Genomic DNA, 25306 nt, shown 5'->3' with positions numbered 1-25306 from the left:
TCTGACCACAAGGAAAAATATGTATTTTTTCTATTTCTTTAATTTCGTATCTATATGAGATGTTGAATGTTCACTAAACTTATTGTGATAATCATCTCATGATGCGTGAAAGTCAAATCAATTATATCTCAATAAAACTGGATAAAAAATGGGTTTATGGGGATTATTGTTGTTTCAATAGCATTTCAGTGTAGTTGCTAAATGGAGCAGTGAGGCAATATTAATTGGAACAGTTGCAACTGGCACAGTATAGGGAGCCTATGAAATTTGAGGATCTCAAAAGAATGGAGATGTGACGGTAAGAAACTTTGTTTTTCCCTTGTTGTTGGGAACTCTTTAGGCCCAAGTTTCTGGTGACAGCCCCTGGGATCATCAGGCCGGGGGGAAATGTGACCATTGGGGTGGAGCTTCTGGAACACAGCCCCTCACAGGTCACTGTGAAGGCGGAGCTGGTCAAGATAGCCGCGAACCTTGCCGTCTCTGTCCTGGAAGCAGAAGGAGTCTTTGAAAAAGGTAAGATAACAGCAGAGTCTTAACTCATCTGCAGTAATAGTTGGAGTATGTTAATAAAGCCACGTGCTATGTGATGTAGTGGAGAAGCCCCCCATTTTCAGTGGCTTACACAATACCCTTTTATTTCTTACTCATGTGGAGTCCAAAATGATGTTCCTGGGATGCTCTTCCAGGTGGAGATTGTGAGGCCCGGGTTCTTTCCCCTTTGTGGCTCTGTCGTCACCAGTACGTGGCTTCTAATCTGCAGGGGAAGAGCGTGGAGTGTCTCCTGTGGGAGGTCTTTATGGGCCAGGCCTGGACGTGGCTCATATCGTTCCTCCCTCCTCTGATGGCCACGTTTAGCTGCACAGGAGGCTGGGCATGTAGGACAGTGTGTGCCCAGAAGAGGAAAAGGGCGTAGTTAACAGTCTGGCACAAAACCATATTTACGTATGGTTTATGCAAACCAGGTATGACCATATTTACTGGATGCAGAGGATTTTACTAAGTAGGCCTGTGGGTAGGAAAAGAAGAACTAAAGTTAAAATCTAGTTTTATGGAATATTTTTTAGTTTTTTAAGTAACAGGAAAAAAGAGAAAAATAATGTAAAAGAAGTCGGAGGCATTTGTAAAAGAACCCACATATCTTGTTTTAAATTTGGGTTCTAACCAGGCCCAGGATTAAATTGGGTCAGTGAATGTCTTCTTTTTCAATACTAAGGGCAGAATAATTTGGGGGGTAAATAGTTAAATAGCTAAACTTTCTTTCACATTAAAATGAACATTTAATTTTTTTCTAATTGAAAGAGTAATATATACTCAGTGCTAGCAACCTGGCAAATACTGGAAGTAAAGGGAATAAACCAAAATCCTACCACCCAACTGTAAACACTGTTAACTAGAAGCATGTTTAGATGTTCAGTCAGAGGCCAGAAATTGAGGCATAACTTCCTATAATGTTGAGTTATCCTTTAAAAGAATCATTTAAGGGCACAAAATGAAGGCTGGATGAGATTCCACAGTAGCTCATTATATAAATGTTTATCCTTTACCAGCATAGAGAAATTAACACCATCATGAAATGAGATAAAATCAAAGTTTATCTACATCCGAGGTTCTTTCTCCATTGGGAAGTTGACTGACTGGGTGGGTAAGTTTGGAGTCAGGAAGAGGTGATGCGTGCAGGGGCCAGGCCACTTTGTCTTTCATAGGAGTAGTGTCAGGAAAGCGGGAGGCCTTGTTTCCCTGGAGAAGCAATGCAGTTAGCGCTTAAGATCTGAGACTGAGTCTTAGCACTAGCTGTGTGATCTTGGGCAGGTTACTTAAATGCTCTGAGCTTCAATTTCCTCATCTATAAAACGGGGATAATGTACTTCCCAGGGCAGTTATAAAGTTAAAATCAGTATCTAGTACCTATTAGGCACTCAATAAACAGTAGCTCTTAATATTGTAAATAGGAATACTATTGAAGAAGATGCAGGAAGCATCATTTCCTTTTTACATGGGGGCAGATCTCTTACTTTTATTATTGAACTACTTATTCTGAAAATGAATGAATCTTGGTCTTGTGATAATGGCTAAAGAAAATATTGAAATACTGAGTCACGGCAGACCACACTTAAGGTAGTTCCACATTCATTACTTATTCATTAAGAATTATCATTTTGGCTCTACTAGTGTGACAGTTTTACTACAATGTAAAGGTCCAGAATAACAAGGATGATCTTGATAAATACTTGGGCTTTGTTCGGACATTTGCGTGTGCCTATTCTAGAATTTCTCCTATGTTGTCTTTTCTGCAGTCTCCTTCGTCAGTCTTGTTTCTTTTTTTCTGCAAATAGCACGAACACTGAGGTGCTTGTTACTGTGGCTTGGTTTTAAACTTTATTCTTAGATTTTTCCTTTGGGAGGAAAGTTCGTCATGCTTTTGGGTAAGGCTGAAGTGGGTCAGACGACACTATCCTGGGGGCTTAATGGATCTTTGAAAAAGAAAGAGAGAAAATGCACTACTTTTAGGGGCTGTTTTGGACGCAGTTGACATACAGTTTCATTGAAAATACCATTGCAACCCTTCTCCCTCTTTCAAAGGAGAATGTTAACTTTGTTATCAGGGGCTGTGGGTCATTGTTCTCAGAGCAGATGCTTCCTGTAAAGTTAGGACTTAAGGACCAAGACATTTCTCCCTCCCTGTCCTTACATCCTTTGCTTTATCTGATTTCTCCAGGTGTAACAATATGTAGATAAAGGAGGACTTTCTAAAATAGTGGGGTCTGGATCTTCCTAGGATTCACTTTTTCCTTGCCACATAAACACAAGCAAATAAATACATTTTAGGTCTGATTATTTCATCATTTTCTTATGATGGACTCCAAGAGGTCCTGCCAAGGAAAGATTGGTTTTAATAAAGGTCTGCCTGCTAGCAGAGCTGGGTAAGGAGGGGGATTGTTTCTGAGTGGCTGTTTCTAGCAGTCCTGCTGTTCTTAGAAATTCCTGGGGCAGGGCGGTGTTTCACCATAACCAGAATGCATTTCTAGCTTAATTTGTGTCAGAAATAGTAATAGCTAAAGCATTAGAATTGCAGCATATACCTTCCTTAATAAAGGCAGAAAAGTATGGCTTGTCCTCAAGGAAAAGTTCATTTATTTGTTTGGCAGATATGGGAAAACTTTTGTTTACATTCCCATCCTTGAGGCCAGTAGCATGGGTTGCAGGACAGTTAGTTTATTCATGTTTAAATATATTAATTTTATATTTATTGGGATCAATTAATTTTTATTTATTTATTTTTGGGTGAACAATAGCCCTTGAGAAAAAGTGTTTCTAATAAACTTTGAGGAGTTCCCTAAGGGTATATTAATGCGTTTTTAGTGGTGACATTCAGATATTGAAGTGTACTTGTCATTGTCACGAACCCCACTCTCGTCATCCTCTATGGTGAATAGAACTAGGTCCTAATCTTATCTTCTGTTGTACAGAAGAGTTAGTTAAGTAGATGTAATTGATAAAATTCAGCAGGTAGTAATTACCAGAGAAGATGGAGCATCTGTTGGCGTTTGAAATCAAGTCAGACTGTCTGTTGGTTGGAGAGTGAGTCTGTCCCCTTATTTCTTAGCTTCCTGGCATTTACCTCTTCCTTTACTGTGATGGTGCCCTGGAGTTCCATGCCAAATCAAGAAAAAAACTGAAGAACATTGGAATTCACAGGTCATAAATGAGAGCCATCTTCCCATCTTTTTTTTTTTTTTTTTTTTTTGCGGTACGCGGGCCTCTCCCATTGCGGAGCACAGGCTCCGGACGCGCAGGCTCAGCGGCCATGGCTCACGGGCCCAGCCGTTCCGCGGCATGTGGGATCTTCCTGGACCGGGGCACGAACCCATGTCCCCTGCATCGGCAGGCGGACTCTCAACTACTGCGCCACCAGGGAAGCCCTCTTCTCATCTTTTAAAGTGTGTGAAGGAATTGAATCATTTCTGATATCCTGGAAACCATAATTTCTGCTTTATTTCCCGATCTCTTTTTACAATTTGAAATGTTCATTTGTAAACTTTCATTGTTTTTCCTGAATGAAATGTACTTCAAATAGTAAAGAATACACCCCTTTCCTCCACTGATGAATTCTTTGTCGCTGGTTTCACATATACCTGATATAAGATAAAAACCTAAGGAACCACCATACCGTTCTCCATAGTAGCTGCACCAATTTACATTCCCACCAGCAGTGCAGGAAGGTTTCCTTTTCTCCACACCCTCTCCAGCATTTATTGCTTGTAGACTTTTTGATAGCACAGGGAACTCTGCTCAGCATTCTGTAATAACTTAAGTGGGGAAAGAATTTGAAAAAGAATAGATACCTGTATATGTATAACTGAGTCACTTGGCTGTACACCTGAAACTAACACAACATTGTTAATCAACAGTACTTCAATATATTTTTTGATGATGGCCATTCTGACTGGTGTGAGGTGATACCTCATTGTAGTTTCGATTTGCATTTCAATATAATGTAAAATAAAATAAAATTTCTCCCCCCCACCCTCGGCAAAAAAAAAAAAAAAGAAAAAAAGAAAAAAACCTAAACAGAAAATCTCAGCTGCAAACTTGGGTGCAAGGCAGGGCATCTCCTGGCCTGGAGGCTCTTCTTATTTATTTATGGCGCCGAGCCTGCTTCCATCTTCCCACTGAAGGGTTTGGGTGAGGTGAACTCTCTGTGTATGTCTGTATCCTTTAATAACTTGCCTTTTCTTCTTGCCCTAAAATCTTGGAGAGCTAATGGGGTGTTTACGCTCTATTCTTTAAGAATGAAACATTCTTCTTTGTCTTTATTGTCTTTTTATCTCTCTCCCATTGACTATGGGGGTACTTTATTTTCTGTCTTGATTCAGCAAGGATGGGAAGTCAGTATTTTATAATTGGAAATATTAGCTGAAGAACTTAAAAAACTCATCCAATTCAGTTTGGATGGCTTTCTGGTGGAAACAAAGCTCCTGACATACATTTCATGGCTTGTAGATCAAAATCAGTAACTGGTTTTTATGAGCGTAGATGAATTAGTATGCTCTGTGTGCAGGTCTCCCAGGGAAGGTTTGCACGGGCAGCTGTGCCAGTAGAGCTCATTTTGAACTTGCAGTGACATGAGAATTATTTTTAAAGGGTGTGGGTTCTTTCACATGTCTTTGGTATTGTGTGTAGTATATATTAGTAAGAAGGTGGGACCTGAGGATAAAGGACCAGAGTGTAGTCACGATGAGCGTAGGCTCTGAAGCCAGGCTACCTGATGCCCTTCCATCAGTGGTTGTGTGTCTGTGGGCTGTCACCTCCTCACCAGGCTTCAGTTTAATCATCTGAAGAGCAGTGGTTTCCGCCTTGTACAATTATACGGTTAATGTGAGGGTGAAATGAGGTAACGTTTAAAGCACTTAAACACATAGGACTTACTCAAGAAATTGGTACCTATTGTCATTAGAAGATGATGGCAACAGTTATGTCAGAGGCAATTCTTAGTCACCTGTTGGGATGATCTTGAACTGGGGACTCTATAAAAGACACCTCACTAGGAGGGGATGGGAAGGAACGTAACGTATTAAATATTGAGTTTCCTTATAGTGCCAGGGACTTTATGCACAATTTTTAACTTCAATAACCCTTGGAGGAATGCACTATTATCTTCATTTTAGAGATTAGAAAACTGAGGCTAAGAGAGAATAGTTTTCCTGGGATAACACATTAAATGGTATAGCCTGAATGTGAAGTTGGTTCTGTTGGTACTGATGGTTCTGGAGTTGAAGGTTTTCCACTGCCTGAAAGAGCATGAAATACTTTTTGTTTGCGATATCGATGCAGTGTGGCATCAGTCTTCCTTGAAAATCATTTTCTCGTTTGCTTGTGGTAGTTCAGAGCTGGATCTCATGAAATCTAACCTGGATCTGAGAGTTGCAAGTTGCAATGCCAACTTTCCTCCTAATTTAGTTTGGGCTTCGTAGAATTTTGGAGCTGGTTGGGGTCTCAGAGATAAGCCAAATCAATCAGCTAGTTTATGGCTGAGGAGACTGAGGGGTGGTGTCTGGTGACTTGCCCAGGGTGAAACGCCTTTTGGTGGTAGAGCTGGAAACAGATCACAGGCACCCACATTTGCAGCCGAAGCTACTTCCGTTATACTCTAGGAAACTCTCCGAACATATGGGGAACTCTCTGTGAGACTTAGGGTATATTTGCGAATGTTGCTTTATCTGATACGGAAGAAAATAAGGCTAACTAAGGAGTTTAGAAATGCTTACCTGCATTTTTGTGCCAGTTTCTTGTTTCAGCTCAAGGTGGAGTTGCTCTTTATGGACTAACGGTTCTGCAAGGGGTGGGAGTGGGTGGCTAGGCACTTCAGATCTTTTCTAAAACTAAATTCTGTTGCTGTGTTTCTTAAAATGTGAGTCATACTTATTCAAAATGCAGATTCATGGTCACCCTATCAAGACATGGGTAAGGTCTGGGAATCTAAACTTTATTTTAAGCAGTCATCACAAGTGATTCTCAGCTGCGTTAAAGTGAGAACAACTGCCCTTCGGTTAGAAGGACTCTCATGGATTGTTCCGACCAAGTACCGGAAAACCTGAGGGTGAGAGGCAAGCCTTTGCAAGTTCTGTGATGATTCAAGACAGCTGAAGGTCCCGCCCAGATTTCCATATTTGCCTTTCAAGTGGCCCCTAGCACGTTGGTGTTAATGTAAAGCAGTGGAGAAACAGGTCTTGGGGTTTGATTATCAATCAGTGATAGAGTGAAGTTGAAAGTGAACAGACTGATTCTTTAAACTCCAAGCTAAACATGTACCGCTGCTCTCTAAAGGGGAATGAGTCACTGAGGGCTTGTGGTGGGAGCAGAAATCAGATCCTGTAAGAATCTGGGCGGGGTTGCTGTTTGATCCATTATGTTGTTAAGAAGGATTTACAATGCTGGAACTCCTTGTTTCCCGGATGACGTTTACCCCCATTAATTTATTATTTATTGATTATTTGCGGTATGTGACACATGAATGAATGGGGGGGGTGTGACAGAAGAGGAAGGAAGGCATTAGAGAAGGTTCAGAGGTTTCAGAAGGATAGGTATAATGTTAAAAGTCCAGAGGCTGGAGAGTTTTTATTTCTTGTTTGTGTCGAAAATTCAGTGTGGTTGGTAAATAGTGCTGCTTTTGTGTGACCCTGTGCCTGGTACTGTTACCTTTTACACCCAGAGCTGTACAGATGTCCATTCATGAGTGGTCCACCTCTGCTGATGTATTTGGCATTTTGTGGGAACAGTTACTTCACATACGAGAGAAGGGAAGGGTGTGCCAGAGGAAAAGAGCCCAGGGCTGGGAGTGGCAGACATGAGAAGGAGACAGAGCTTCGTGTGTGTGTGTGTGTGTGTGTGTGTGTGTGTGTGTGTGTGTGTGTGTGTGTTTTCTGAAAAGATGTTACATTCTGCTTTAGATGTAAGTGTGGGGAGGCACCCAGGTGGAGATATGCAGCAGATAAGTTTGAAATTGTAACTAGGGGTAGAGTTGAAGGCGTTGTTTTCATAGAGGCAGACAGTATTCGAAGTCTTGGTGGGAAGGCCTGGATTGTACAGGAGGCAGCGCTTATGGAAAGAACAAGCCTGATGACAGGAGCTTGCGAGGAGGGAAAGAAGTCAGTGAAGCTTCTGGCCCGTGAGCAGCAGGGATGGATTGGAGACGCTGAGACGTCTCAGAAGCCAAGGGAAGGAAGAAGACCAAGAAGTTAGGTCTTAACAGTATGTAGTGTCCCAGAAGGTCAGAGAAGAGAAGAGGACAGGAAAAAGGGCACTGGAGATCCTCAACTGAATGGTTTTCAGTTGATTGTCGGGAGCCAAGTTTTCAGTAATAAATAGGTGGTGAGGAAATATAATCAGAAAGTGTAGCCCACTCTTTTTAAATTTTTATTTATTTTATTTTTATTGCATCGTATTTATTTTATTTTATTTTTTGCAGTACGCGGACCTCTCACTGCTGTGGCCTCTCCCGTTGCGGAGCACAGGCTCCGGACGCGCAGGCTCAGCGGCCATGGCTCACGGGCCCAGCCGCTCTGCGGCATGTGGGATCTTCCCGGACCGGGACATGAAACTGTGTCCCCTGCATCGGCAGGCGGACTCCCAACCACTGCGCTACCAGGGAAGCCCGACCACTCTTTTTTAAAAAAAATTACTGCAGTAGCCTCCTAGGTTATCTTTTTTTTTTTCCTCCCTACACTTATGGCTCTATAGTCTATTCTCAATCCAATGGCCAGAAAACATAGGCCAGATTTTGTCACTCCCCATCTCAGTATCAGCCAATGGCCTTCCGATGGCCTGTGAACCCTATGCAATCTGGCTCCCTTTGATCTTGTTTCACACGACTCCCACCTCACTCCCCAGCCTCTCTGGACTTCATGCAGGTCCTACAACACACCAAGCATGCTCCCATCTCAGGGCCTTTGCATTTACTCATCTCTCTACCTCTAACGCACGACTCAGATGTCTTCACGACTCAGCTGCTTCAGGTTTTGATTCAAATATCACCTTTGCAGTAGACCACTCTGTAGAAGTTTCACGGTTGAAAGGAGAGAGGTGGATTGTCTCTTAAAAAACACAGCAGAGGGCTTCCCTGGTGGCGCAGTGGTTGGGAGTCCGCCTGCCGATGTAGGGGACACGGGTTCGTGCCCCGGTCCGGGAGGATCCCACATGCCGCGGAGTGGCTGGGCCCGTGAGCCATGGCCGCTGGGCCCGTGAGCCATGGCCGCTGGGCCTGCGCGTCCAGAGCCTGTGCTCCGCAACGGGAGAGGCCACAACGGTGAGAGGCCCCCGTACCGCAAAAAAACAAAAACAAACAAACAAGAAAACACAGTAAAGAGGTAAAAGGGTTGATGCAAAGGGAAGGGGGTGGATAACTCAGGGTAAGAAGAGAATCAGGTTCGAGAGCACGGGTGAGTGGATTATCGTTAAAAAGTACTTTTTCCTCTGATGTAAGAAGAAACAGAAGAGAAAGAAATATTTTGAAGTCTGAACTTGAGATGAATAAAATTGAAATATGATTTTAGAAAACCTTGCTATAGTTTCCTCTAAATTGTGCAGATCTGTCATCTCTCTGTAGGAAGTGGGGATAAACGTTAAAAGCAGTGGCTCCCTGGGGAAAGAAACAGAATTGGATATATTCCCTGGTGCTGCGCTAACCTGGGTCCCTGCTGGATTGTGGGCTATTGGGATGCAAGGGCTGACACCCATACTGGCATCAGGGGAGGGCACACAGGAGAGCGGGGAAGGGAAAGGGACTGTTCATGGTGGACGTATGCCTCACTTGAAGCTTGAGGGGATGGGGTAGAGGCATTGTATTATCACTGTGGTTGTAAGTGTGAATAAGAAGTGGAGTTGTAACTCATCACATCTTGGTCTGGGCTAAGAGGACCTCATATCAAAGGTACAGTGACAGAACTGGAGGAGTGGAAATTGTGGGGGTCCTCTGTCCCTTCTAGTCTTCACTTCCCTTAGGAAAACCCCGTGACCTGACTTTCTTCCTTTGCAAGAGTGAGGGTGAAACTGATCAAAGAAGATTTGGTGGAGGCAGTGGAGTAGGGAGGTGGTGGGCAGGTCTGTGGGTCCTTAGTTCTGAAGAAGTGATTCATGAATTAAAATCTGAAAACCAGAGTGGTAAAGTGCTTGGAAATAAACAGGGAGGAAGGTGTTTTAAGAGCACCGGGTAGGGCTTCTCTGGTGGCACAGTGGTTGAGAGTCCGCCTGCCGATGCAGCGGACATGGGTTTGTGCCCCGGTCCGGGAGGATCCCCCATGCCGCGGAGCAGCTGGGCCCGTGAGCCATGGCCACTGAGCCTGCGCGTCCGGAGCCTGTGCTCCGCAACGGGAGAGGCCACAGCGGTGAGAGGCCCGCATACCAAGAGCACCTGGTAGCTTCTTTTGGCAGGACGACGTTAGGAGTTAACATTTATGAAAATGTAGCTGGCAGAAACGGTTTAGTATTATAAATTTAAATTTCACTGAAATACGTGTTCCATCTCCTCAGGAAGAGAGGTAAAATTTACTATTTTGCGAATTCCAAACGTTCATCAGGCACCAACTTGTATATGGCACAATATTGGTGGCGTAAATGTTTGGTGACCACACAGAGTTCCTGTCCTTCTGTTCTTTACGAGGAAGCAAAGCAGATTTCATTTCATGTGCCAACTCAACTTGACTGTAGAGGCTGCTCGGAGTGCTGTGTTGACGGTTTCAGGTCAAGTCTGGGTTTACTGAAATAGTGGTTGGATTAGCTGTGTCTGCCATGCATGGGAACGGGGAGTGTGGAACGAATGCTGCAAATGAGCCTATTGCGTTGAAGACGGATGGTTCCCTGGAGGGCTACATAGGTGCTTGAGGCAATAACAACATGGATAAGAGAAAATATGGAAGAGTAGGTGTGTCCAGATACCAACAGTAAGTGCAGTAAGCTACAGAAGCGTCACAGGAGGGAGTATGGCGTTTTTTGGGACTGATATCGTAGAAGGAATTAGCTGGGTCTGCCCCGTACAGTTTGGGAGACTCTGGAGCCGCATTGGAACTGGGCCCTTAGCACTACTTCTTACCACCTATGTGGCCTTGGGCAGGTCGTTCATCTCTTCTAGTCTCAGTGTCTTCATCTGCATAAAAGCAACAATAATAGTACGTACCTCGGAACACTGTTGTGAGGATTAAACGAGACAGTGCTTTAGAGCTGCACTGTCCAATATGGTAACCACATGTGGTTTTTGAGCACTTGACATGTGGCTCGTACATCTTAAGATGGGCCGTGAGTATAAAATACACACTGGATTTTGAATACTTTTACTGCCAAAAAATACAGCAAAACTCAATAATTGTTTTATATTGATTACAAATTTTATGGTAATATTTTAGATATATGGGATTAAATAAAATGTTATTAAAATTAATTTCACCCATTTCTTTTTCCTTTGTTTTTTAAATTTTTATTCTTTTTCCTTTTTGTAATGTACTGCTTTAGGACGTTTACCATGGTACCTAGCACACAGTAAACACTTGGGAATGTCAGCTATGTTATACCGCGCATCTCCCAGCATCAGACATAGCCCTGATGCCTCCCTCCTGAGCGCAAACCTGTGGCATGAGGCTAGGTGTCTGTGTTTTAGCTTTTTTTTTTTTTAATGCCGTGTGTCTCTATTGATAGCTCTTTGATTCTGACTGGAGTGGGCCTTCAACCTTACTCCTCATACCTTGAGGAAGGAGGATGTCTTCCCAAAAAGAACCCCATACCATAGGGGTCGGTAAACTGTTTCCATAAAGGGCCAGATGGTCGACACGGTAGGTTTTGCTGGCCTGTGGTCTTGGTTGCAGCTACTCGGCCATTGTAGCGTGAAAGCAGCCATAGATGGTGCATAACAAGGGAGCGTACTCGCGCACCGACAGAAATTTATCTATGGACCCTGAATGTGGAGTTCGTATAATTTCCACGTGTCACAAAATATGATTCTTTTTATTTTTCCCAGCTATTTAAAACCATTTTTAGTTCATGAACTGTACGAAAACAGGCATGGGCCAGACTTGGCCTGTGGGCTGCAGCTTACCGACCCTGCCATAATAAATGCCATGTACATTTAGCGGCCCAGAGCCTGGCTCGATTGGTTTTTCATATGTATAGAACCTAACATTTAGTTTATTTTTTTTTTATTTTTCTTTTCTTTTGCTGTACGTGGGCCTCTCACTGCTGTGGCCTCCCCCGTTGCGGAGCACAGGCTCCGGACGCGCAGGCTCAGCGACCATGGCTCACGGGCCCAGCCGCTCCGCGGCATGTGGGATCCTCCCGGACCGGGGCACGAACTCGTGACCCCTGCATCGGCAGGCGGACTCCCAACCACGGCGCCACCAGGGAAGCCCTAACATTTAGTTTATATTGTACCATTTTATTTATTTTACTTTTAGTGGGTTTTCATTTGACCTATTTTATACTCAGTGGTCTAAATGGAACAAAACGTTTTTTATGAAACTGTTATTTATTGAGATATTTGTAAACAAGGGGAAGCAGGAGAGAAAAAAACTTAAAGGAGTATGTAGGGACCAAAGGAAACTTTTTTGTTTTGTTTTGTTTGAAATACTTGTGTTTTCTGTATGGATGGAATTCACTGAAGAGTTCCTTGGCTTAAAAATGACATTAAACCACGAAGCAGAAACATATTTTAAGGTTTTGTCTTCTATGGATCTGTGGTGGAAACCCCATTCCCCACTTTGTCCATCTGTGATGGAAGAAAATGCTGAATAATGAGGGTATTGATGAAAGAATATTTAATAACTTGGTAAAGAGGTCGAAACTTTTAGTTGCAAAAGTGATTTCCTTAAGTTCATTATTGTACATTACCGAACAGCAGAGAGCTGCCAAAAGTAATTAACCAGTAAATACTAAGCCAGGTACATATATGGTGGAAAATCCTTTTTTTTCCCGATAGAGGATACTTCTGGACCTAGTTGGATTTCCAATTACACACTCTCCTTCCCTTCAGGGATTTTCTGCAGAGCTGTCTGGTGAGCACAGATGTCAGAAGAGGCAGCATATGGCATTATGGAGTGTGTTTAAAAAGTTAAGGAAAGGTTAGTTTTTGTGTATGCTTATTACACAACTTAAAAATAGCTTTGACTCTATTTGTAAATCAAATGACGGCCAGCTCTCAGGCCTGTGCCAAGTGTGAAGCTTTAAAACAAGGTTTCTTTTGAGTGGCTTTGGTGGCATTGGGAAGGAGGAAGCACTGCAGGAATTTTAAGATCTACTTTCTCTGGTTATACACAAAAATGATCTGAGTTTTACAGAGATTATCTGCAGTAACATTGAGAAGGACTTCACAGAACAGAGTGCGTCTTTAGTCAGTGATTAAGAATGCCGTGCAGCATTTGAAGAGGTGGTGACTATTTCCCTTGTCTGCGTAGAGCCCGGAGCTCCGGCAAAAGGGAGAAAAAGGTGTTCACAACAATTTGCGAATACAATCTATTTCATCCCCAACCTAGCAACCACTGAGAATGAGATGACTATTTCTCATCTGCACTTCTACCACCCTGCCCCCGATTTTATATTTTGATGCCGTAAATTACTGCTAGAATGTTAGGACGTTCAAATAAGACTTTACTAGTGCCTAGGAAATTCCAAGCTGCCCTTGTCAATTTAGAGGGAAGACAAGTTGCAAAAAATGTCAAGTACTTCAAGTCGACCTTTTAATAAGGACACGTGAGACAAGTGAGCGGACTTTAAGTTGGATCTCTCTGCACATCCTTTGAGTCACCCCCTGAATCCAGCAAAAATTAGGGGTTTGTGGGAGCCTCTCTGCTCCTACACCCCAGCTTCTGGGGGCAGCTGTGCGTTTCTTGGGTCTGTGATGGACACGGTCACATGTCAGAGCAGTGAGACCCAGGCATGCAGTCTACCCCCTCTTCCAGTTTCTCTTTAATGAGAAAACCCCTCAAAGCTTTGACTCTATGAAGAGTCCCATTAAAAACAGAAGTTCTGTGATTGGGATCTCCGCACTTCACATCTGGGTAGCTGGCTTGGAATCGCTGAGATGCTCGCCCTTCAGTTGATCAGCCTACTAGGTTTATTCGGATTGGAGACTCGAAGCTGTTTTTTACTTTCTCCTTGCTTAGTGTCACTTAGATAAAAATGAATTACGCCCCCTTCCCCAACACACACACAGACTCACAGACAGACAGACACAGAGACACACAGACAGACACGCAGACACGCAGACACACACACAGTCTTTAGTCTGTGAGATTGCCGGTGATGGGAGGTAGCCAGTGTGTCAGGCCCAAAGGAAGCACATTGTCTCCTCCAGTCACTGGGCTGACAAAATAGTCAAGCCCGATGGTTTATCCTAAAGTCACGAAAAATCAGTGACTCTCAATAATCGAGGGCGCTGTTTTGCTGGGGCCCAGCTCCCTGCAGTTTAGTATTTCTGATTTTATTCCACTGTGGGACGGTGTGGTGGGTACCATGCTGTACCACCCGGAACCAGCCTGTCGGGGATGAAGACTCATTCCCTGAAGCTGCTGGGAATGTTGCAGCCCACCGCCCTCCAAGCCAGCTTCCTGGGGGCTGCACCGCTAGGGAGACTCACCCTGCCCCAGGGGAACTCCTCCTTGGGTGGAGGTCCAGCCCCTCCCCACAACTCAGGACAAGTCTCAGGGGTCAGCGCTGCTTCAGAGGGTGCCCCGTGGACGCGGCTCGAGCCTGGGTTGAGGCTCTTCCCCTCCCCTCATCCCCAGTCCTGCCTCTGCATCCCTCCCCTTCTCTAGGTGCTGGTCCCAGGCTCTCGCCCTGCGCTTGAATCACCGTGTCCGAGTCAGCTTCCCAGCGTACCCGACCTTAGACGCGTGTGGTTCTTGTTTCCTTTGAAGATGGGTTTTTCCGATCTTGAAATTAGCTTCAAACGTATGAAAACGGTGTAGTGTGAAGAACTGATAAAAAGAGTTAAGAAATTTTCTAGCTTTTATATCCTTTCCAGAAGTTCTTGTATAACACGAATTGTTTCAATTAGCTCCACCATTGCAGCGCCTATAGTGTAACTGAGGGCTGGGAGAAACATCGTGGAAGAAGGATCTAGGTTCTGGTGATGACTAACCTAGAGCTGAGGAGAGCCCGGAGTCCAAGGGGATTGCGATGTTGAACCTGTGTGACTGAGGCAATAAGGATATCAACATACACAAAGAGGCTACACAGGCTGTGCAACTTTTATAATAATCAAAGGTGGGTAGAATGCAAGAACAAAAGTACAGCTGCCGTTCTTCTACTGAGAGGCAGTGGCTTAGAATCTTAGCTCCGTTACTTCTTTCCTGTGTGACCCTGGGGAAGTCACTTAATAGCTCTGTGATTCAGGTTCTCATTTGTAAAATAAGGATAATGATACTTAATATTGCTAGTTAATCGTTTTTATTTCAAACGTGTTCCAGTTATCTTTTGCTGTGAATGAACCTCCCAACACTTAGTAGCTTCAAACAGCAGTGGTTTATTATTTCTTACGAGTCTCACTCAGTCCACTTGTACACACAAGTTTGATGATTATTTGCCTGAATCAGTTATTACCATTATTGTTGTGGAATTTTCTAATTCCATGATTCCTTATACGTTTATTTATTGGAATTCTATGGTAAAGAATAACTTTTTCTGAATATATATATATATATATATATGTAGAAATGAATCTGTTTGCTGTACAGCAGAAACTAACACAACATTGTAAATCAACTATACTTCAATAAAATAAATTAAAAATTGTAAAAAAAAAACACCTTTTTCTTCTCCTTCATTTAGTCATCTATTAAATTATATATCAGCACAAACTCATACTCTTATTTTATTCAGTAGGTTATAATCCATTATTTATTTGAATGTTCAAGTTATCTGACCATTATCATAATAATGTTCAACTTGAACGTTCAAATAATTAAAAATATTTTTTTCAGATTTCCCATATTTTCCCTGTCCACATGCATGGATAGCCTTCCCTATTATCAACATCACCCGCAAGAACGGCACATTTTTTTTTTTTTTTTTTTTTTTTTACCAAGGATGCACCTGCAATGATGCTTCATAATCACCCAGAGTTCATAGCTCATGTGAGGGTTCACTCTAGGTGTTGTGAATTCTGTGGGTTCTGATGAATGTGTCATGACATATGTCCATCATCATAATATCATACAGAGTATTTTCACTGCCCTAAAATTACCCTATGTTCTGCCTGTCAGAGATCAGATGACAGTATTTATAGGGTCTATTTCTGGGCTGTCTATTCTGTTCCATTGATATATTTGTCTATTCTTTTGCCAGTATCACATGGTCTTGATTACTGTAGCTTTATAGTAAGTCTTGAAGTCAGGTAGCATTATTCTTCCAACTTTGTTCTCCTTCAGTATTACGTTAGCTACTCTGGGTCTTTTGCTTCTCCAGGTAAACTTTAGCATCAGTTTGTTGACATCCATGAAATAACTTGCTGGGATTTTGATTAGGATTTAGGATTGCATTGAATCTAAAGATCGAGTTGCGAAGAACTGATGTCTTGACAGCTAAGTTTCTCTGTTTATGAACATTGAATATCTCTCCATTTATTTAGCTCTTTGATTTCACTTATCAGAGTTTTGTAGTTTTCCTCATCTAGATCTTGTACACGTTTTGTTAGATTTATGCCTATTTCTTTTTTTTTGGTGCTAATGTAAGTGGACCTTGTAATTTAACTTCAGGTTCCACTTGTTCATTGTTGGTATACAGTGACCATAATATTTTTAGTTGAGAAAACACTCTGTCCACAAGTGCTGAGCTATCTGGTAAAATCAGAGAAAACTCTGATGTGTGGAGGGTATTCTCAATTTCAATTTTTTCCCATATTGAACTGTTTATGTGTTTCAGCCCAAATATTTTGCAGGGTCTGCCTATGCCTCTTCTCAACAAATATTTTTACAAGACAGAACTTGTTAGTTGTCTCTATTTATGGTTCTTTTGAGTGTTTCATCAAGTTTAGTTGCTGCACCACTATGGGGCTTCTCAATTTCCCTTCAATTCAGTATAGAATATGCCTCTCCCATTAAAAGCAAGAAGTTAATGAACAGAAGTTTCTTCCCACAAATGGAGATGTTCTCAAAGTTTGATTATACAATTTCAAAGTTAAATCTTGTGCAGGTTAAACCCATCTCATATTAATATTTTGCTAAACCAAAAAAAGATCCGGGACAAATACTCAATCAGAATGCGGGGATAACAGTGTGACCCAGACCATTCTGGTGAGGGCTCGCCTGTCTAAAAGGCCTTTTGTGGTCTGGTCCAGCCTCATCTCTACTGCCTCTCCTGCCTCTGGTCGTGTCTCACACAGCTCTTCTCTTCAGTAGACTCCATGCCTTTGCACTTGTTGCTGCTCTGCCTGGAAACTGGTCCCCTCCATTCTCACCTGGCTCGTTTTTCCTTATCCTACAGCCCCAGACTGCATCATTTCCTCTAGGCGCCTCCCGTGGCCCCTCTGAAGTGCCCTCCCCCGCCCCTATTGCAGCCGTTCCGTGTGGACCTATATCTGTTCAATTGTTCTTCCTCCTTCACCTTTTCAAGACATTCTTTGTCCTGTGTCCTAATTATTGAAGAGCGCTGCTCCTTGCTTCCTAGGGTGACAGCTGTTAGATAAACTGATCTGTGCTGTGTGATCAGTGACTTGATGAGTTGCTTATCTGCTTCTGAGAACATACTTGTAGTTCACTGAGGCCCATTCAGGCAGTGGTCAAAGTGGGGTGCACACATCTGGGAGTCACAAGACCATTTATAAGGGAGTAGGTAGAAAATATACTAACTTTTATTTCCATTATTTTATTGAGAAAAACTAAGAAAGTCAGGTTTTCTAATATTTATACTTTGGTTGAGAAAGTGCGTGCATATAACTTTGTAAATCTAACCTGACATGGTACCATGCACCAAATATTCGTATTGATTGAGTACTCCATCATAAACAACTGAAGCCCACTGCCACAGAGGCACACTGACATGCCAGTGGGTGACTCTTCAAGCTTTCTGGCAGTCTAATGACATATTTATCAAGTGTTTCCTACACGCCAGCCACGGTTCTGTACCCTTTACGGGGATTGGCTTACTTATTCCTTACAGCTACCTTGTGTGATTGCCTTCATTTTGTGGGTAAAAAAATTGAACCTGGAGAATCAGGTAACATGTTCAAGGACAGGGCTAGTATGTGGCTGATTTGGGATAGAACCTGTGTGGTCTGATTGCAGAGGCCACTTGCTTAACCCCCGCTCCATACTGTACCTGTCTGTTCCCATGGGGTGGGCACATGTGGCCTCCAGGAGGAGAGGGACCATGTCTGTCTCGTTCACTGTGGTACCCTTATAAGTGTTTCTTCAATGAATGAAGGAACCGAGGGCCTGTCACCATCTCTGAATTCATGTCCCTTAAATGGGAACTTTGAATAAGTACTCTTTTATTTTTAACTTGAAACATTTTTTCCCTTGCAATAAATAGAGTTGATGAGAAATTGACATGGGTTAAATTAGCAGTCTTTTTAAGGAACTTACATGAAAAATGTCTGCATCATTTTAATACCAATGGTCAGTTATGAGTCCCAGCTCACCCCTGATGTGACTAATGCCTTCCTCTTTTCCCTTTATCATGAGTGTATGAGAAATGAACATTAGAAATGAACCTCAGCTTCCCTCTGTGCACTGTACAGAGTGTCCCTCAAACAGGTACAGCCTTAAAAGGGTAACAAGGCAGTAGCAACTTACACATGGAAAAGAGAAGCAGAACGTAACTAATTTTTGGGGAGAGGTTTACCCACTGATCGCCTTTTAAGTCTTAATTCTTTGGCACAAGGATACGTAATAATCTCTCAGGTGTTCTGGGATTTAATAAAATTGTTTAGGTTTGGCTAAATAAGTTTGTGATTCTGTAAGTCTGATTCCCTCTACATCTGAAAGAGTATTAAGAGAGTCTTACGAGTTTTGTATTATATCACTGTATTTAAATTATGACTGTTTTCTTCCCCGTTTTCCTTTTAGGCTCTTTCAAGACACTTACTCTTCCACCCGTAAGTATTTATTAAAAAATTTGGTTTCAGAAATATACACTGCGTCCGTGAAATAAATGGATTAGTATTTTATTGGCTTTTATATTAATTTACATTCCTTGTGAGTTTGATGGAGTTCAGTTCCACCTTCAGATTGTTTAAGAATAATATTACTTCAGGGAGCTTGGATATTAGCCTCTTCAAACTCACAGTGGAGATTTTCCTCTCGTAAAATGGAGAACTTCACTGAGGGGGACTGGCCTGGACTGTTAACATGGGTACCTGGGCGGGTTTGGTCCCGCTTCTGCCTTAACAAGCCTTCCAGTCTTGGGTGTGTACTTAATGCTCCATCCCAGTTTCTTTGTCCTGGAAAAGGGCAGTGCTTCACTGAGCTGAACTGTACCCTGAGGCAAAATAAAACAACAGTAATTGATACTGACCCTGTCTTTGTTTAAAATTTTGATCTTTTGTTTCATAATTTAATTTTTGCATCACGTTTGCTATTTAAAACTATTGAAAATATTCAAAAACTTTAACTGTTGATTACTGAGTTTTTTTGGCACGCTCTTAAATTTTGCAGTTGAGACAAGTGCCTGGCTCACCTCACCATGGTCCCGGTCCTGGAGGAGGGGATAAAGGTATAGTCTGTTTCATAGGGGTTACCTTGGAGGTGAAATGAGATGTGAACACGCTGTAGCATCTGCTACAGAAGTGGAAAGGGTTATTATTTTGTTGAGAGAGTCATAAAACCTGTTTATTAAATATTGTTTGTGAACTAGTCCTGTGTCTCATGGCTTTAATTTGGAAGTTTGTGCTTTTATTACTGTTTTGTTTTGGAGCTTCACACATTTAATATACAGTCGAATAGAACATAGCATCCACCAAGAGGACAATTTGGTGTACTTTTCTGGGACTAGATGACTGATGACTTTGACCTGACACTTATGTAAGGTTGACATTTCCCGATGAGCCAGGTTCCCCGTTAACTCTTGAAGGTTACTTATCAAGCACATTCAGAAACCACATTCATTTTGGGGTTCTTAGAGAATATAGTGCTCCCAAACTGTCCTTTATAAAAATTACTTACATTCTATAACTATTATGTTTCTTACCTATTTTTAAAAAATATTGATTTATTTACTTGGCTGCATCGGGTCCTAGCTGCAGCATGCGGGATCTTTTATTTATTTTTTAAAAAATTAACTGTGTTCTTCCAGTGTCTTTTTATTTTATTTTTTGATATTTATTTTATTTAATCTTTAAAAAATTTTCGGCTGCATTGGGTCTTAGTTGAGGCACGCGGGATCTTCACTGTGGCATGCAGGATCTTTTGTTGTGGCGCACAGGCTTCTCTCTAGTTGTGGCATGTGGGTTTTCTCTCTCTAGTTGTGGCACATGGGCTTAGTTGCCCCGTGGCATGTGGGATCCCTGACCAGGGATTGAACCTGCATCCCCTTCACTGGAAGGCGGATTCTTTACCACTGGACCACCAGGGAAGTCCCAGCGTGGGATCTTTTAGTTGTGGCATGTGGGATCTTTAGTTGTGGCATGTGGGATCTTTAGTCGTGGCATGTGGGATCTAGTTCCGTGACCAGGGATCAAACCCGGTCCCTTTGCATTGGGAGCGCGGAGTCTTAGCCACTGGACCACCAGGGAAGTCCCTGTTTCTTACTTATCATTATGTTTGTACTTACCTTACTAACAAATGTACTGTTGTGATAATAGAAAGTGGGGTTGGGGGGAGGGAAGCCCTGAGCAGGCAGACGTGGGGAAAAAAACCCAATCTTAGTGACAATAAGATGTTAGGCTGCATTAATGTGACCTCAGACATTAGGTGCTGGCCCACCGGTGTCTGTGTCCATAACTCTGTTGAAAAAGTATTACAGTGAGAAGATTAAAATAAATCCTGTGTAATATAATTGTCTGATAGCAGAAGGGGTTGAGATTTCAGTTCAGGAATCACAGCTCAACGCATAATAACTGTCTGCTTTCCTCAAAGACGTCTGCAGTGGCATGGCCTGGAGTGTAGCAAGTCTGGAAGGGGCAGGCATGTGGGCGGACGAGGGCACTCTGGCTGATTCCCGTAATGTGCCTATAAGCTGTACTTGTCCCAATTAGCTACAAATTTGGCTACTATTAGCCTTAAAGTCTTAACCATGTGGAACACTAATCCCAACGTCTTATATTTGTCTTTAATATTATGCCATTTCTATTGTATGTAGATATAGCAATTATTTATTGAAAGATTTACCAGGAGTTATATTTAGGACTAGATCCCTTTTTAGTAAAACAAAATTTTAAAGGCTTAGTCATAAAGTGTCTGGGAAAATTTAATAACTCTTGGCAAAAATAGAAGGTTCTGCATTTTTACGAGTGTTCAGTTAAAATAGACCCATCTTTCCAAGTGCTCTAGCATTCTGATGCTTGTAGATGTAATATTTTAAATTATTTTTTAACGTCCTCCTGAAGTTTTGCTATAAAATATGAATATATTGGCTGCATTAAAACAAATATGTTTTTAATATCTGCCTAGCTCATTGTTTCTGTTTTTGATACAGTAAAATCAGCCTTCAATAAGAAGTAAATAAAAAACAGAATTTACACTTAACATAAAGATTATTGATTGTATAAAACGTGCTAGAAAAAGTTTCTTTTTATTCTCTTCGTAAGTAAATCCAACTTAAAACGAGGGAGTGGTTTTTAAAATTAGCATGCCTAAAAATTTTTTTTAAATTTTATATTGGAATATAGTTGATTTACAATGCTGTGTTAGTTTTAGGTGTACAGCAAAGTGAATCAGTTATACATATACATATATCTATTATTTTTCAGATTCTTTTCCCATATAGGTTATTACAGAATATTGAGTATAGTTCCCTGTCCTATACAGTAGGTCCTTGTTGATTGTCCATTTTATGTATAGTAGTGTATATATGTTAATCCAAACCTCCTAATAAAATTAGAATGCTTTTAAAGTTTAATTACTAATATATTTTAAAATAGCAACTATCATCTTAAATTTCTCAGTTTTATTTTGAAAGTTATTTGAAATTACCATTACTTTTGGTAACTGGAGTTATTAGTGAAATAAGGTAGGCTATTGTGTTGTTTGTTTCCTTAAGACAGTTGATCTTTCAGAGAAGATGGTTTTAGACGGCCCGGATTAGAATAAGGAATCCATTTATTGTCCATCAAGAACCTTTCTGAACATGCCTCTATCATCTACCCGGAGAGTTTGCGTTTATGTATACACAAAATAGACTTAGCCTAACTGAGAATCAACCGTGCTCAACTCAGATGCTCGTTGATATTTTGTTGATCTAAGCCCTGGGTATCGTGTACCCCCAGACTCTTATTCTGCTGCTGGACAGTGTCTGTATATGGGAACTACATCTTTTCCCAGCCCCGTGACCTCAGTTCAACACGTAGGATCCAAAACCTCTGTGGCTAAATAATTGGTTCTTGTGTAAGACATAAGGAAGTCTCTCGTTAGGGAACCCCTTTATTACTAATTCTGGGAATCCTTTTTGGTAATTGTGTCCCCCAAGAAGGTGGAAAGCAATTTACCAGCAGAGATTCAGGAGCTTATATTACCTTCTGGGTCCTCTCTACTGTGGGAAGCAGGTTACAACCCACTGCAGGTGTGGCACAGAGAGAATCTTTCATAAAGGTTGCTTAACATCCCCAGTATTTTCTCCAGTCTCCTTCTCATTATGTCCCTCTACTGTTCCCAATGGATGACCAAGGTCTCTACTGACAGCCAGAGTCCATGGTGACACGCTAAGCTGTGCGGCGATGCCTCATCGTTCATGGGGGCGCACCAGGTCCACTCTGACAAGTCCATATCGTCACCCTAGACTTTCCAGCTCTAGAATTAGCACCGAGGCTCTGAGGATCCCAAATCACCTAAATTTTACATTGGGAGAGGTGGGGTTTCTGACAGGGGAGTGTTGAAAATGAGAATTAGGGTAAGTGAAAGGAGCAGAAAGATAGTACCATCTCCTCTTGTGTCAACTCCCTGAAGGAGGATGGAGTGGGAGACAGAGTAAAATGTTTTGGACACTTTTGTGTTAATTCTAATTTTCTAACTCTTTGACCTCCTCGTGGTTAATAGGTCTCTTTAGTTTCAGACTTCTGCATCATTAATTTGACGTCAGTCTTAAATCTACTCTCTGTTCTGGGGCCTCTGTGCCACTAAAAATGATCCAACGATATCCAAATCGTAGAGAGAAATTCCATCTAATATATTTTTTAAGCACGAACTGTTTATAAGTCTGTGCTGTATACAAGCAAATGATATGCTGGTTCCTGGCATATATATTTTCCTGCTTGCGGTATAAAGGACTCTGTTTAAAAGAATCTGAGGACTGAAGCATCATTTGAGAGAATAGAATATAAGGATGCAAGTTCCAGGCTAGATTCTCAGCCCTCGAGGGCGTACATCTTTGGTTCATGTTGAATCCCAAGCACCTAGAGCAACCTGGAGCCCGAAGGTGCTCAGTGAATGTTTATTTATTAAAGGAAAGCAAACATCAGTACTAGAGGTCATTTGAAGGTGATGTTACTGATTGTTTCTCCTAACAGTTTACTATGAAAGTATCAAATGTCCAAAACACCTGAAAGAGTTTCATAGGGAACACTCCTATAACCACCGCTTAGAATCTGCTGTTAACATTTTCCCACACTTGCCCCATCACATACTTATGCATCTACTCATCTCTCCGTCCATTAATTGATCTTATTTTTTAAATGTATTTCCAAGCAAATCGCAAACACCAGTATTCTTCTCCCTATTTCCTGCTGGCCACTGTATCGGTGGTTTGTTACGTTTCCTTCATACTCTAATCCATGTTGCTGGCTTTTTGGTGGCTGCTATTTCTGGAAAATCTCCTTGGAGCTCTCTGTGGACAACTCTTATTTGCAAAAAAAGGAGGCAGAACATTAGTTTCAGAATCTCAGGTTTATGAGTATGAAAATGAACTAAAATTCAGGTGTGCTAGTGATCGATCCTTGTGGAACCTGTTATCCCCAAACTCTGGCCTGAAGCAACCACCAACTTTTATTATTTCCCACAGTTTCTGTGGGTCAGGAATTTGCGAGCCATGTTGTCGAGCAGTTCTGAGCTGCCGAAGGCTTCACCAGGCCTGGGGGTCCTCAGTGAGGTTGCTCTTCACGTGGCTGGCAGGTGGGTGGTGGCTATTGGCTTCTGTTCCTCCCACTGCGGGCCTCTCACAGGCCTCTTGAGTGTCCTTATCACATGGCAGCTGACTTCCCCCAGAGCGAGGAATCCAAGAAAGAGAGAACCAGGCAGAAGCTATCCTGTTAATGACACAGTCTCATTCTACTCTTGAGAGGTGAGTCACTGGGAAATTAGGCTCTACCTTTTTTTTTCTTTTTAAATTAATTTTTATTGGAGTATAGTTGCTTTACAATGTTGTGTTAGTTTTTACTGTACAGCAAAGTGACTCAGCTGTACATATACATATATCCTCTTTTTTCGATTTCCTTCCCATTTAGGTCACCACAGAGCACTGAGTAGGGTTTCCTGTGCTATCCAGTAGGTTCTCATTGGTTATCTATTTTATACGTAGTATCAATAGTGTATATATGTCAATCCCCATCTCCCAATTCATCCCACCTCTGCCCTTTCCCCCTTGGGATCCACACATTTGTTCTCTACATCTGTCTCTATTTCTGCTTTGTAAATAAGATCGTCTATACCAATTTTTTCAGATTCCACACGTATGTGTGAATATACGATATTTGTTTTTCTCTTTCTGACTTAACTTCACTCTTTATGACAGTCTCTAGGTCCATGCACATCTCTACAAATGACCCAATTTTTTTTTACTTTTTATGGCTGAGTAATATTCCATTGTATATACGTGCCACATCTTCTTTATCCATTCGTCTGTCGCTGGGCATTTAGGTTGCTTCTATGACCTGGCTATAGTAAATAGTGCTGCAATGAACATTGGGGTGCGTGTGTCTTTGTGAATCGTGGTTTTCTCTGGGTATATGCCCAGGAGAGGGGCTCTGACTTTTGAAGGGAGGAGGGTCAGAGAAATTTTGGACATATTTTAAAACCATCACATGAAGGCTCTTGTTAGAGTAGTATATAGTTCATCCCAGGTTTGAATCTCAGCCAGTGACCTGGAGCAACTTCCTTTACTCTTCCAAGCCCCAGGTTCCTGGTGTGTAAGCTGGTATTAGTTAGAGCACCCACCGGAAGGATTGTTGTGGGGTAGAATGACACGGTGTGCGTAGGCTGAGTGTGGCTTCTGGTCTGTTCATGCTAGAAGGGAGGATTTCCACTAGTGACAGAAACAGTAAAACAACGGTGCCATCAAACTTACCGGGACTGTGACACGATGCACAAGATGCAGGAAGAGAGTGCATCCTAGAACAGGTGAGAGGTCCTGGAGAGGGTATGGCAAGAAAGCAAAGCCTGTGCAAATGTGCCTTTCACCCGAGGCACGGAGGAGAAGGGTATTGTGACCCACAGTGACTGTCAGTGCGGAAGAGTTTGTGCTTGGGATAGGAAGTGACAAGGTGACTGCTGACAGAGCTGTGGGACGTGGTTCCTGCAGTCCAGGAACCCTGTGGTTTAACTGGAGAGCAAACTCCAGGATGTCGAAAGAGAGAAAACAAATTGTTTAATTTTGGTGGTTAGGAAGAGGGATGCATTTTTCAACGTCGTGATTACTTTTGATAATCCTATGTATTTAAAATTTCAATTCTCACTTACAGTTACAA

The 25306-nt window shown here is 42.1% G+C and overlaps 1 protein-coding gene across 1 annotated transcript in view; it reads left to right on the top strand.

The window, feature by feature from the left end:
- Window positions 1–463: 463 nt before the first annotated feature.
- The window catches only part of CD109 (CD109 molecule), a 113058-nt gene continuing 88215 nt past the window's right edge, over window positions 464–25306 (top strand). Inside the window, exons 1-3 of the mRNA XM_024731904.1 lie at window positions 464–513; window positions 18543–18571; window positions 19131–19188. Of these exons, the coding sequence (XP_024587672.1) occupies window positions 19159–19188 (30 nt within the window). The 5' untranslated portion in view covers window positions 464–513; window positions 18543–18571; window positions 19131–19158. The remainder of the gene's footprint in view (window positions 514–18542; window positions 18572–19130; window positions 19189–25306) is intronic.

The sequence above is a fragment of the Neophocaena asiaeorientalis genome, unplaced genomic scaffold, assembly GCF_003031525.2.
Source record: "Neophocaena asiaeorientalis asiaeorientalis breed wild unplaced genomic scaffold, Neophocaena_asiaeorientalis_V1.1 scaffold450, whole genome shotgun sequence".
Classification (NCBI taxonomy): domain Eukaryota; kingdom Metazoa; phylum Chordata; class Mammalia; order Artiodactyla; family Phocoenidae; genus Neophocaena; species Neophocaena asiaeorientalis.
This window is presented reverse-complemented; position numbering and strand designations above follow the sequence as displayed.